Consider the following 16,080-nt stretch of genomic DNA (forward strand, 5'->3'; position numbering starts at 1 on the left):
AATCGAAAAAAGTCCAAAAATTTGAAAATTTATGTAGGGTCTACCTCCAATAAGGCTATAGATCCGTGGAAAAACATTTTTCGAAGAAAAATTAGATATATGATATTTTCCCAATATTTTGATTATAGAATACGGTGGTAAAAATCATTGACAACAAACTCAAGGACAGCTTGTATGAAATGTTCTGGTAAGTGGTAACTTAATTGAAATAATTATTATGACGTAAGTACCTACCTACGCAAGTTACAATGAAAGTCATTGGGAATTTTCAAAGCTAAAAACTTGAACATTTAATGAAAAAACAGGATACGATGCGCTTTTTCATCAACTCTTATATGGACCATGATGTTACTGAGGGCTTAATACCAAAAATCAAATTTTAGTTTATTGATTTCTCGAAATCATAAATTTGAAAATAAAATTTCTTGGATTATAAATACTCATCACTAAAGATTAGGCAAAAGTTTAAGGTTTCCGTCAAAACCACCTGTCCGATTTGGACATTTTTTTTGAATGACAGATTATTATCTCCTGAACATAAGAGTTTAAAGCGTATGTGCATAAAACTGTCCATTTTTCAAATACCAGATGTCGCAATTATAGCCTGTTATTCAATTAAATGGATTAACAATAACAGTTTAAAGCTGGAACTAAACTTACACTTTGGCCTTATCTTTTTTCAACATTTTCATTTTTAATGCACTTCATTCTTTCTACTTCATTTCATAGCGTAACATAATTTTATGGAAAATGAAGATCCAAATTTAACAACGAAAACCCGAAACAAAATAAGATAATGTATCTTAAACTTTCGCCTAATTTTTAGTGGTGCGTTAATTTATTAGGTGTACTTACAATATTTCTTATAGCAAAGTTTTAGCTCCTCTAAATTGAGGAGTCCATTGCAAAAATCAATTTCGGATATTGTAAAGAATAACTCGAAAATTGTTGAACCTGAATATCGTAAATTATGAATTAATAAGCGGAAAACCTTCGCTGAAGAATGTGACGTGTTCTTTTACCAGTAGTAATATATATTTCAACTATCTCCTGAGAAAATGTTGACCACACGGAAAGTTGAAGGGTACATTATCGCTACCCTGAGATGATTTCATAATGACATAATATAGTATGAAATGAGGAACATTTTCAGAATTATTGTAGGCACATAGGCCTTTCCCTGATATTTTTTCAAGAAGACTACAACGACGTTCAAGAATCGTTGCAAACTTAGCAAAATCCCATGACGCACGAACCAGTAGGATTACAGTTTGGTTGCAACGTTTTTTCCAGTAGGTAATTGAAACTTTACCGATATACAATTTAATGTTGATAATTCCATTCTAGATTTTTTTTAAGGCATCGCTTTCCCTGTTTTCTAACTTCTCTAGTTTCTTAACCTTCAATATCTTGATCCAGACCGCTATCCAGACTTAATTGTTTACTCCAAAATTATGATTTATGAAACTTAGTGCAACATGGCACTCGCGATGCCATCTGTGCGCCTTGCTCGGGACTTCTTAAGAGGAAACACCACCACGTGACTGCTCAGCTCAACAGGAAATTAGAGATAGTTTTTACAAATCATCAATTTTATGGGGTTTTCACATAATTTTCTTGAAAAATAATCTGCATTCTAGAAAATAAAAATTTTTAATTGCGAATGAAAAAAATATTTCGGTAACTTTTTATTTTTCGCAAGAGAATTGACGATATGTACAATGTATAAAAGCATTGATATATTTTTTAAATATTCGTAAAATAAAACCACCAAAAATTATTAAAAAAGAGGTAACGATAACTATAATTTTGTGAAAAAATAACCGACCGTCGTACAGTGCTGGCCTCTACCCATTTGCTTCTTGAAGAGAAAGAAGATGAAGTGAATGTTCAAATTCGTACACCGTACAAAGTTTGGTCATTGCAGTAGCGCCAGAGGGGTTATGAATGGGTTCAAAATTTGATTGCCACATGGTGGTAATCCCTCTGAAGAGACTTGGTATCATAGTACAAATTTTGCGAATAGAATCGATAAAGCTCTCCCACAAAACTGCATATACCCTAGAACAGAAGAATAGTTTATTTTTTCAATTTTCACATTCTACACATTTCAACTTTTGATGAAATGGAAATTTTGAGGTGAAGAGAAAGTTTATTCTTCAACTAATCAGACAGTATTGTTTTCAGAATTGTTAATGATAGATGAAAATAATGAAATGAATTGTAGAAAGCATTCGAACTCCTAAACGCATTTTGAGTGTAGTAAAAATAATTTACCTTGTTCGAGTATTTCGTCATCATTATCTGAAAATAAAACCGGTTTTTACTTTATCTAAGCATTGTGTGATTATTATGATTGATCGAAGTTGAAATATGAATGAATATATTCGAATATGTTGTCATAGGTTAGATCTAATATCAGGCGATGTCCTTGCTTCTTTATTTTCCCCCTGTCAACATGATAAGAGTTAGATTATATATATCGCACTTTGATAAAAAAAAAATGGGCGTTGGTGTTGATTCAAAATCATAAGGACTGTTATCAGAAATTGCCCAATGAAATTACAAAATATACATGGCGTCCTGAAGCTCCGATCTCATTGGAGAATGCCCGACCTGAATTATTTTTCTATTCGATAAGTGTTCCTGAAAGTACATGATAGATTTTGACGCCCACGTGGGTCAACAATAATGTAGGCCATTGTTTATCAAAATATTACCGTATGAATTTAACTCAGATGATACGAGGTAGTTTGTGTTTTTTTTTATTTTATACAGCTTTTTCATTTCTTTCCGATATCATTCATCTAGTTATGAAGTTTTTGTTTGTTGTTTCTGATTGATTTTTATTATTTCAGTTTTTTCACAAAATTCCAACTAAGTTGTTAATAGCTTACATCATTATTTTTCTCTTGAGAATCAAAGCTTTCGATTCAAGAGATTTATATGAAAAGGAAAAAATTCCGAAATATTCAAACATAATTCTTGATTGTTTTGGTCTCTACTTGACGGAAATTTAAATCAATATGGTACTATACTGATCTGAAGGAGTCAAAATGTAATTTGACAAAACTATTGTTGTGCAATAAAAAATATAAGCGGAAATGGGGTGTTTTACCAGCTGATCGGGAATTTCTTTATTAACCCCTCAGAATCTGCACTTTTCAGTTTCTGATAACCCTATTCTCATTAGGTGTGGTTTGAGGAGGCAGTGTCCTATAAGGAAATCAGGTAGTTCTTCCTGAACTCCCAGACACACTTTTTGGGATCCTGCATTATTGAAGTTCCAAAGGAACTTTTTGTTATGGAAATTCTGCCAGATCATTTCTCTTTCGGTTTCCTCCTCTTTCAAAAATGATATGATATGGGAACTCATTGCTTCAATAGCAGCTCGATTATGAGGGTGGATTGCTATGTCAAATTTCTGATAGTATATCTTCGTTCACACAAAAGGCACTTGAACCATCTAATGATGATAAGCACTTGTGAGTAGTGAGTAGTGACTGCCCAGCACCGGTTCCTGTTATGGTTTTCGAACAATCTGTATACGATTTAATTGTCTTCTATCGAAATTTTTAGTGGTATATTTCTTTTCCTAGTCTTTCTTTCTACTTAACATCGTGAAATAGTTCTAAGACCTTTTCATCACTAATTAAGAGAGGACTTGTTCTCTAATTTTGTTTGAGAATTTTCTTGTCTTTCACTTAATGTAGAAATATGAAATCTGTAACAATCTCAAATTCCATAGAGCGCGTTTTTATATTTCCAGTTACACAGTTACACAGGTTATGTTTTCAACGTCGTCAAAGATCTTGCTAGTCTGACTTGCTTCGTTTTGCCAGACTAGTCCCACAAATAATCATTACTCATTTTTTTTCTCAAATTATTGACTTCAAGTATGAAAAATACAGTATAAAAGATGACGTTAATCCTGTGTTGGCGAAAACGATAGTTCTTAAGCTGAGAGATAAAGTGGACTGTATTTAAAAAGCAATGGTATCAGAAGTCTTACCTGGATGGTGTAGTTCCAAATATTCAAGGGTGCTAGAGGGTGATTTGATTCTTCCTCAAGTCTATAGTAACTCAGTGTTGAATTCCTATTGTGCACAGCAGCACAGCACTTTCACTAGTTTCAGCGAAACTACAATAGTAAAGCAAAAGCGAAAACGAAAGCAGAAAAATATAAGCGGCGATACATGTATATTATAGCGATTGTCTTTTATGACTGACGAATTGTCTTTTTGATGAGGGGGGATAACGAACTAGATTCCTGATACCATATGATTTAATGCGTATTATGAAAATCTAGGTTTGTTTCTCCAACATCCTGTTGAATATGTTTCCATTCGCATCTCAAAAACCACATTGCATTGATCCAACTTTTCTTTGTTGATCCTGGGAGTCTTCTTTCTAATCAGAAATCTCTTAGTGTGCTTGATTTGTCAGAGTAAATAACGCTCTCAAGGTAGTCCCACAAATATAAAAGAAAACCAGGTTAATGTATAATAATTCTTATTTCGCAATGTTCCAGTCCAGTATTTTGGCACTACTGCGCATCATATAGAAACATTTGGTTCAGCACAGTCCACTGTTCCATTGCTACTGTTATGGTATTTTATCCTGAAGGCAATGGTCTTACTTTCCCTCTATCTGCTAACAGAATCTGATAGGCCACCAGACCAGAGTATGAATGAAATATTTGTGGATGCCAACTGAACTTTGTTTAATGATGTGTGGATGATATGAAGAGGAATTCTTTTCTTATTTCCGCTTATTTGTGTTTTGCCTTATTATTATTGAAAAATATAATATTTGTTGCAGAGCTTGAAGAAGGAAGTCGACTGGGGTGGAGGATCAGAAGAAAAAAATACCAAGGATCCACCGGAATTCTCAAGGTCACAAGACCAGGTAAGCAGTTATTCACCATATCTTTAACCTCTCATTACTGCTCGCTTCATTCGAATATAATAAAAGGCTAATATAGGAAATATACTTCTCGATTCTAAGATCATACTCGAGGCCATGGAAATTATTCTGGAATCAAATAATCCAATGTGAAGTAACCTTAATGTAACTCGCTCTTCAATAATAGAGAAAAGATGGTAACATTGACTTGAAGTCGGGAGCTTTCGATGGTTTGTTCATTAATTTGCAAATTGTGAGCTTATAGAGCACATAACAGTTTATATATACCTACATATGTAGAGTACGAGGGTTCAATGGCGAATGAATCAACTAGCTTTCGAACGCTCCTAACTTCACTTCAATGTTTTCCCCATTTTTATATATTTGTTTGTATGATTTTGATGACACTATCAGCACGAAATTGCAGCAGGTGGTTATGGTAATTAGAATGGACACATACATTATCATAGCAACCAACCATTCCAAAAATTGAGATTTCTATCAAATTTTGTTTTTATACATCACTACAGAAAAAATAAGAAGACTGTGAGAATGGTAATAATTTGCAAATACAATATCCTACTTATATGAATAAACAATTGGAGAAAAAATATGTTCAACTCGGCAGCAAAATAGATATATTGCCTTGGTTTAATTCCTAGCCTCTCTACGCTCGGTTATGAACCATTAGCCGCGGCAGTCAATCTACTACTTTGCTGCCTACTAAAACAAACTGTTTTCATCCAAAAATATATTTCTTGCTTTCCTCGTTCTGAGAGCTAGCTATTGTTTGATCTATTTTCACTACTGATTGGAACTATTGAAAAATCTGAAATTTATACCACCAAGCATGGCTACCATTTATTTAAAAAGACAAAGTGCAAAATGATGATGAGTCTAAAATATTGCTCCTTTATCATGTCCCTTCGACACTATTGACGATGATGTGTTTGGTTATTTGTCTAGACGATAGATTTACCTGAAGTAGATTTCTAATCTGTTTTCTATTTTTTTCTGGCAACCAATATTTTTTTAGGTTATCTATCGATTATCTTGGATTTTTAGATTTTTGAAAATTGTCGACCATTCGGCTATTGATATCGATTTTATGATCACGACCAATCATCTCGCTAACTCCTACAAATTATTAGAAAAAAAGATACTCTCATATTTATCGCTGACATTTGAAAATAATCCTAGAACAGGGTGCAGCAGACCAGATAGACCAGTTTCAAAGGGTCATTGCTCAGAGTGTGGTAGGAGCAGATAGGTGTGGAAGGGCTTTTTGTGTTCCTTGTTTATAAATTGGTACTATTTGGAGACCAAGAAATAAAACTGGAGTAGAGTTAGACTACAGAGACGTTAGGAAGATCATATAAACGACCAAGTTGGAAAGAGGTGAATGAGTGAAACTCAGAAAATTTGTGGAAACCAAGAGGGGAGGCCTATTTTCAGGTGTGGGCTATAAGAGGCTGCTGATGATGATGATGACATACTCCTCGCATATGCCGAAATCGACTATAATAGTGGATCATTGCTAACAGCATCTTAGCGATGTCGTTTTCAACACTTGAATAACAAAACTACATTTATATTTTTTACTGGTTTGCATAAATAAAACCGTTCTTCTGTTTGGGTTCGTTGAGTCTGCAATAAAACACGGGATTTGTGTAGCTCACTTATAATTCTTAAATATCACTGCATTCCTACACTTGTATTTCAGAAGAAGTCTGAAAAATCAAACTAACTGTAAAGAACAATTACTAAAGACCCTTCGAAATTCGACCATAACCCTAATTTTTCTTTTATATATATTTTTTCTTAGTATATCAATTGTCCTGATTCCCTCGATTTTTTCATTTCTCATTTCATGCAAATAGAATAAAAAACATTGCAAAATTCTAACTATAGCTCATCATTCAGTCTTGAATAGCTCAAATAATAACAGAATTCAAAATGAAAAAGCGAGAAAGCAGTGACTTGAATTCAGGACCTTTTGAGCGCCCGTTCATTCAGTCGTCTATTACACCTTTCGAAATCATAGAACTGTGTATAGAATTATATATTTTGAATTATGATTTATGACGGGATTTATAAAAAAACTAAAGCAGAATTCCGACGAAAAACCTAATATTCCAGTGACAACATATCTGGCCGAGTTGAAATTCTGCATGTATTCCAAGCCTCACTCGAAATTTTATGTTGATCAAATCATCAAAAGTATACAAAAATTTTAAAAATTCCAATATTTCGATAACAACAAATTCGACAAATTTTTAATTCATTTTGTGTATGTGAAACGTATCTAGAGATTCGCGACTTGACTTGATATTCAAGCTACTTGACTTAATATTCAAGCTACTTGACTTAATATTCAAACTACTTGACTTGAGCTTGACTTGAAGTCAATTCAAGTTCATGTCAAGTAGTAGTTTTTCAATGTTAATTCAGGTATTTATTTGTCAAGTACTCGACTTAACATTGAAAAACTACTACCTGACATGAACTTGAGTTGATTTCAAAGAGAGCTTAAGTCAAGTAGCTTGAATATCAAATCAAGAGGTGAACACCTAAACGTATCTCAAATGTTCATGCCGAATTTTGGGAGGATGTATCATCAGAACTCCTAATACTCATCTCAAATGATACATCAGTTCTGCGGTTGAATGACGAGCGCTCATAAGCACCGGATACCAAGTTTTCAGAATAACGTACGGAAATTTGTTTGGTCACTGCAGAATCATCAGCGTTCTGCTCACCCCCATATTCTGACAAAGGAAACGAAGTGAAATTTGCTGCGGTTCCCTTTAATTTAGCGCATGTAAGAAGTTGACATTCATTTTGGCTAGAAATAACGATTTTATTTGCTGAAAACGGCAGCTTGTGTGCAAATGCAGCACGTTTCGTCAAATAGTCTGGGAACAAACATGCGCACAAGAGACAGTTCTTCAGCCAAACAAATGAGCGTCAACTTCTTGCGTGCACCTAACCCCAAATATTCGGATACAGTGGAAGCAAGAAGTTGATATCATGTTTGGTTGCAGGAACTGGACTCTAGCGTGAAGCGTGAAGGATCTCCCAGACTGTACCCCTGCATGTACTGCGGTCAAACGTTCCCCCACCAGAGCAAGCTGACCAGGCACATCCTATCGCACAGCCTGGAAACGTTGAAGTTCAGAGAGATGCACCAGCAGCACCCAACCCTCGGGATACCTCCTGAAGCGGGACCACCCTATATAGAATCCCCGTACGCGGGCCGGGTGCCAATGATGGCCCACGAACCGCCGGACCCCAGCGATCAGCCTCCAACTCAAATGGACTTAGATGTGGGCGAATCAGCGGCCATGGCTGCAGTGAGTGGTGGTAGCAATTCCGGCGTGGTGTTATGTAAGTTCTGCGGGAAATCCTTCCCGGATGTCAGTTCCCTAATCAGCCATCTTCCAGTGCACACCGGCGATAGACCTTTCAAGTGCGAATTTTGTGGTAAAGCTTTCAAATTGCGCCATCATATGAAGGACCACTGCAGGGTGCATACGGGTGAGAGACCGTTCAGGTGTTCGTTGTGTGGAAAGACGTTTTCTAGGTCTACGATACTGAAGGCGCATGAAAAGACTCACTATCCAAAATACGTGCGTAAGTTCCTTTCACCTAGTCCCTTGGATAATGATGAGGAGAGCCCACACTAGTTTCGCAGATTCCACTATTTTTGTTATAGGTTTATCGATGTGCTTGTTAACTTTCGAGTTGGGTTAATGACGGCCAGTTGCCAAGAAATCCCGGCTTCGAACCCCAATCATGGAAACATATTTTTCTTCGAAAAACCGTTCCACCATTGCAAACAATCAATAAAGCACTGAAAACCTACCATATTCTATCAACTAAATAATCTCCCATCAGTCTGCAAGATATTAAATTCAGCCAGCTTGTCAGTGGTGAATTATTTCTGTTCACCTTGTGCTCTCTCTCGATGGCAGTTTTGATTATTTTCCGTGCACAGATATCGATTAGTAACGAGGAAATCTAAAAAAACAACAGTCATTAATTTCGAACAGGAAATTAGAAGCTTCAGTCATATTACTGTTGATAGTTTGACGAGAAGTGGAACTGGAAGCGTACTTCGATAAAAAGGTGCTGAATTGATAAACCGCCTTGAAATCTAAACAGTCCTTTCGATTTTTCTAAAATGCCTCTTGTTGTATGACTGAAAGGTGGATTTCAATTAATATAATTATTAGACTAAGTTTGCTTAGAAGAATAAATCTTTATTAGCATTTCACAAAAAGTATCGTATTTGATGATCTAATATTGATCTTTTCAATTCAAAATTTTCAGTATGGAAATGATTATTAACCAACTCGGTATTTCAATCATTTTCATCCCTTCTACATCTAATTCGTCTGATCTCTCCCAGGAATATTTTATAATTAATACTGAATTCACCACAACTCGGGATATCTAAATTGTTTGTTTTCAGATTTACCGTCAGTTGAGCTATGCCTTATAAATTAGTAATTTCTCAATGACTATCCCCCAGAGAAATTGAACGTTATAGAGGATGGTTCACCATTTGATTTAATATAAAGTGAATAAGTTTGATAAATTTTTGAAAATCGATACCTACTCTTCAACAACTTTTTCATATTTCAAATTATTATTCACTAAATATATTTGAAAGACATATGAACAGATTAATAAGTATATAACAAATCAATAATTCACTTAGAGGTCAGCCAAAAATTAAATTATTATTCGTCTTGAATTATCTTCTATAGCAGAATCAACTTTTGAGAATTCATCGATTGATTGAACACTTTAATGAGAACATGAGTTGAAAAAAGTAAAAAGAAAACTGTTATTATTTATTTCTCGCATTATATCGTGAAACATATCAAAATGATGCCAACTGAAAGGTGATTTTGATTTGTTCAATCAATGAATATTTGGTACTTCCCCTACACATGCAACAAATGATCTGTTGTTTTCTGAAATTTTTGAATAATAATTCAACCTTCCTGCTCCAGTCAAATGATCACTAAAACATCCTCATCTAATTCTGCATTACGTTCTCGTTGAAAGAACAATGTATGTGAAATGCACCTTATAATGTAATAATTAGTGTAATAAAGATTTGTTGCTTCAACTTTCGCAGAGATTTTGCTATATAATGAGCATAATGTTTTTTCGATGAACTCCAAGTTTGTTCGAAAGTGAAACGATTCCTTTTTTTTCATTGATGATCTCAAGAATCGAATTTTTAGAAAATTTCATCAGATGTAAAAAGCGTTATTTTCTCGCCGAGTTCCGTTTTGAAAACACATATTTGGCAAAGAAAACGAGATGATCAATTACTTCGAACCAGGAAAAAAATCAATAGTCACGAGGACCAACAGATAAAGTTAATCTAGATTCGAGATATATTCTACATCCATCAGTAGATTCTACTACAAGTTTTAAATTCAACTAAATGACTTCAAACTACGTCAATTTCCTGTTATTTCGTACAGCGCATGAATTTAACTTTATTTTGATATACACACAAAGTGTTATTACTACACTTATCCACTAGAACACACCATTTTATTCCAAAAGCAATAGACTTGAAAAATACTTGAAAAAACTTTTGTCCAAAGTCAGAAAAATTAAAATTGTAATTCATAATAGTTTAGCGTTGTTAACACCTGGAATCCAAGTGGAAACCACCTTTTAGTCATATTCAACTAAAGAAAGGTCGACTTCATGCATAATCCAAGTCTATAAGACGCATAATCAGCTGGTAATTATGAATATTGAATCACATACAGGCTGGCCCACATAAAACAGTCCAAGCTGATATTTCTATAAGTACCTACGAGTTTTACCGGATAGATCCGAGGAAAGCCATAGTTTACTTAAAGGGGGCCATCTTTACTTGCAAGTTCTTGAACGACTTTACTATTCGTCCTATTTAACACAAATTCGATAGTTGAAATAATTCAAACGTTGTTGAAGCATGTATCATTTTTATGATTAAATGACATACACTCAGTTGCAGGAACGTTCATTAGAATTTTATTCCGCTTTAAAATTTTAATCCTCCATTAAACGGCGCAGGTAGCCAATAGGCTCCTCGTATTGGAGGATTAAAATTTTGATGACGTTATTAAATTTTAATGAATGTTCCTGCTACTGAGTGAGGACCTCTGAACACAAATGATATAGGCTATGTCAAAAAATAACATACAACTTTGCCATTATAACCATCTCAGATTGTAGGTATCTTTCCTATTAGTCTCTGTTTGGCGTTTGGTGTGAAAAACAACTGGTTGGAAGTGATGAAGTAAGATCAATGAGTGGTCGAATTCCTTGGCGAATATTAAAAAATTCGATAACAATATATACATTATTGTCTATAAAAGAACTATATATAATTCAACATCCAAATTGCCATTTGCATCACTTCCAACGAGTTTTTCTATACATTGAGATTCTTGAAGGGATGGTTACCCCACTTAGGGGTAGAATTTGCAATCAAAAGATGTCTGTCTACGAATAAGAATTTAAATATCTTCGCATTTTCCTGAAAACTGAATACTTATGGAACTATTGGGTTGTATTGATTTACTTGGACCACCCTGTATGTGGTTGATACGGATAGGTTTTCCACTCCCACGTGATTTTTCCATGCCTTGAGGTTTCGAATCCAATAACCGTTACATGGGATATCGGAACAGGCCGTCATTTTCATGTCCAACGTTTTTCTACACTGTAATCTGTGGAATATGAACACCAACAAAGTTCTATGGGTGTAAGTTTGTAGGCGATTGGCAATTTATTCACCTTCAACCAGCAGATCATGGATACTTCGTGAGCAATCAGGTATTGATTGGTGCAGTTTGGTGAAGCCATTTCAGTTGGAAAATAACAACAGCGGACTTGTATCACCTCTTCGAAACTAATGGGATATTAGCGTGAGAAAATCGAGCTTAAAATATCGGTTTTAATTCCTCGGCGGACCTGAGAATATCATGAATCAATAGAGTGTCATCACAACGGGCATATAAAAATAATGTCGTTACAAATGGCTGTAATTTGTTTTCGTTATTCTTGAAGTAACCATTTCCTGTTTCATATTGAACGGCAACTGGTTCGCGTCTTAGGCTGACCTTGGCTTCCTGTAGGAACAAGTTTGAATGAATAATTAATTTCTTCTATAGTCAATTTGATGGGTATATTCTTTGCGAGGAGAGATTAGTATTTAATGAGATCCTTAGTTGACAACTTGATTATTCATCCTGAATAATTTCCTTCAAGAAATTAAGGTTAAAAGAAATAGATGAGAGGAAACAACGGCCAGTTTTAACTAGTATAATTCGTCCACAATTGAAACAGAAGTTAGTTGACAACGTGCAGGCAAAAGCTAATTTTAACTGAATTTTCATGAAAAATGTCAGTCAAATTCCGTTTCTTCAAGGTCAGGTTTAAGAAAGCACAATATATGTGCACTACCGACCGACTCATCTTCCACAAACACAAAAGCTCGCTTAATTAACTAATTACAATGTTTTCTCTCAAAATCAAAAATTAATTGTTCCTTCCACTGATCATCAAAGGTAAATATGCGATTTTTAAGTTCAGAACTGAATAGAAGTAGATAATCAAAAACCACAAAACAATCAAGTATAGATATTTACAGAATAATAATAATAGGTCTCATATTTTTCATCATTGACAAGTTAGAAACCTCACTTAACTTTGAAATTTTCATTTCTCGATCTATATAGGCTTTTTTGATATATCCAAAACATACTCTCTGATGAAGACTTTACATTAAGTGAAAAAATAACATTTGCTTTCCAAATTTTCGAAAGTTCAGAATGACTTGAGTACATCTTTTTGTTAAACCAATATAATATTAGCAATTTAAAGATCGAAGAATGAGGAGAAAAAAATACGCATATCGTGAATCAACACTCAAATAAAAACGAAAATAAAATCCAAAAAGCATATGTTTCAGTTGAATTCACGAGTCAGCGTGAAATACATTGGTAATCAAACTAGAATGGAAATAAATTTGCAAACAATTTTTATTTAACTTATACTTCGACGAGTGGAATTAGGCTGGTTAATTTATGACTATAATTAAGAGATTACTGCTAGTCGGTGGTTTTTTAATAGCATTTTAATTCATTTCAACCAACAAATACTCAACAAATTTAGGTATACATGTTCCGACTTCTATTTGATTATATGCTATTTTCGTTTGTTATTATGATTTGTATCATACTTTTTCAATCTACCAAAGTGATGGACGATGAACTTAAATATTTCAAAATTACACATGATTTTTATGTATTTTGCCCCTGTATATTGAAAATATGTAATAGTAAAATACCAAAAAGACAGTTAACCGAATTTATGAAGATTGGTGATTTCTGTTGAAAGTGATAAAATTACAAATTTTGTAGATTTCGACGCATCGTCCTCATAGTTTTTATAAACTTCAGAATATATGTTCAACCTTCTACATAATGTCTTCTCAGCCATTTATCTAATAGAATGCAGTCGAAATATGCAAATAACGCAAAATCCCAGCTACCTATGATTATTAGGTTTCGAAAATCCACGTCGAAAGAGATCAAATAAATTAATTTGGAAAACAGGCTGCATTCTCGATAGCGAAATTCCACAGGCCTGCACTGCAAGTTGGCAACGGAAGTCGGCCATAACTTTTAGACTTCGGGAGTCATTCTACTTTTAAACTAACCTGCCATCAAAATTTCGACAATGTTCGCCTGCATTTTGCTGGTTACATCATCAAGGTCAGATCCCAAAACCAAACCAACTGGTTCATAGCTATGCAAGAATGGTAAAATGGGAATATTTTCGTGACCACCTAATTTCGACTTCATTCCGTGTGCCAGAAAAAAAAATAGGTGTATAAATTTTTTTTGCATGAAAAACAAGTTCTGCAGTTTTCTGCGAAACAAACAATATTTGATAAAGGTACCCACTTCAAAACTTTTTAATTATAAAAATTCATTTTCTCTCCATATACAAGAGATTTCTGAATTGGTGGAAAATTGATTTTAAGTCCCTTCGTCTAGTTGAAGTTGGAAATCATCCTCACATCACAAAAACTTAAAGAAATGTTCATTTGACACCTACCACCAAAATATTAATTAATATGAATCCATTTCACAACAGTCTTCGTCATTTGATCAGCAAATTGAAAGTTTTTGCGAGTTTATACCGAGAAAATTGTCTGAGAATTTAATGTTTTTGTTATGAAACTGAAAATTCTCGGAAAAGTCCCGATACGAAAAAGCTGCAGATTCAATATTCAATTCAACAAATTTCCTTATTTGAAAATGTTCATGCATCAAAAAGCTCTATGTAACGCAGAATATATTCATTCATGATTTCAAAATTGAAAAATCTATCAGAAAGTAATATTAAATTAAAATTAACTGACCACCAGTTTCATTTCGTTCAAATTGTTCAATAGAGAAAACAAAAAATTACCCCAATTTCAAAAAGTAGTGACTTGAAGGGACAAGAGTTCAGAACCAATAATCAGATAGAAAAGCTTCCTCAATTTTTGTGTATTCAGAAGGGCCCCTTCAATAAGATGGTACTACTTGAAGAGACAATTTTTTTTTTTTTTGAACTGCGTGATCTTCAGAAGCTTGATCTCAATTCGAACAGAAAAACCCCCTCAAAATTTCAAGGACACTCTTACCTTTATTAGAAATTTTTCCTCTATTTTGCCAGAAAGTCGATATCTAATAAGCTTGGTTACGAGTGCATAGATGAATAATTGATACACATGCTGCAACCTGAAATTGTTGAAACACATAATTCGAAAATATCTGATTTTATTGTACTTGTTAAGTTAGTGTCTGACTGCTATTGTTTATTAACTTTTGTTATCCAATCGTGCAGATGTCTCTTATACATTCAAATAATTATCCCACACTTTTGGAATATTTGATGTCGGTCCTAAATTTTTCGAGATTATTCGACATAATCTGGATTCTCTAAATTCTGAATTAAAATAGTTCAATTAATATCAATTGGATGAAATTATAATGATTGTGATTTACAAATTTACTCATAGTCTACCAAACCGATTAAATATATTTCCAATATGGATTCAATTTTGTTCAATCTATTAGACCTTAATAAATTTCTCCTCTCAAAGATATAAAAAAAATGGGTTAAATCAAAATTTCAAATCACTCTTAATCTTAATGACATTGAATAGTATATAATTGTATGTGATTCTGTGTATATTGCTCAACATATTCTGTAATAAAAATTTAATAAGAAATGAATAAAGAATCATTTGTTGCTGAAATGCAAATTCTTAAACGTTTGAAATAGAAATCACAGTTATAAAAATATCTAAGTCATTCACATGAAGCATTTGCCTTTCGAAAAAAAATATGAATACAAATCTGATTCCTTCAAGATTTTGAATTAAACAAATTGCAGCTTGTATAGTCTCCACGTTAATATCCTATAATTTAAATCTGTTGAGATGGTTCACCAAGCTTGATACAGTCTAATCTGATTGGACACTGATTCTACTTATCATTCCAATGATTGAACATTATTTTATGTACGTATATTTTCTTGGGTACCTTCATCAGTATTAAATAGGTGGAGAAACTGTTTCACCTTATCCGAGTGAAAAACATGTTATGAATAATATATCTTATTATTTCGTGTTATTAAGAATCTTCTACAAGTTATGAAATCTGCAGCAAAATATCTTATTTTCGGGAGATATTTGACTATAAGAAGGATTTCCATTGGGATTAGAATTCAATAATTTGGAGAAAATTTCAATCAATAATCCAGATTATTTATTGAAACTATCACATTCTTACGCAAAGTAAGACATCAGAAATTTATATTCTTGGTAATAAGAAAATGTTGAATGTCAACAACTAACATTTAAAAACATTCATGATTAAAAATATGGATTGACTTGATTGAGGTTTTCGCCATTAGATAAAAATTCATGAAACCTAGATTACAATTGTTCCACTTCCGTAGGACTAGAAGTAAGGTTTGAAATAATTTGAATTTACAGCTAGTGGAGGTTTATATGAATATAAATAGCACTCACTCAAAAGTCGTAATCCCTTTGGAAATTTCAGATTGTGCCTTTTTGAGAGAAACGTGAAATGG

General features: G+C 33.6%; 1 protein-coding gene across 6 annotated transcripts in view; it reads left to right on the forward strand.

Moving 5' to 3' along the window:
* Positions 1 to 16,080, forward strand: part of LOC123686407 (zinc finger protein 184-like) — a 110,946-nt gene that overhangs the window by 76,676 nt on the left and 18,190 nt on the right. For all 6 annotated transcript variants that reach the window (XM_045626532.1, XM_045626524.1, XM_045626504.1 and 3 more), the window contains one exon: positions 4,822 to 4,908. In XM_045626532.1, the coding sequence (XP_045482488.1) occupies positions 4,822 to 4,908 (87 nt within the window). The remainder of the gene's footprint in view (positions 1 to 4,821; positions 4,909 to 16,080) is intronic.

Source organism: Harmonia axyridis, chromosome 1 (assembly GCF_914767665.1).
Source record: "Harmonia axyridis chromosome 1, icHarAxyr1.1, whole genome shotgun sequence".
Lineage (NCBI taxonomy): Eukaryota > Metazoa > Arthropoda > Insecta > Coleoptera > Coccinellidae > Harmonia > Harmonia axyridis.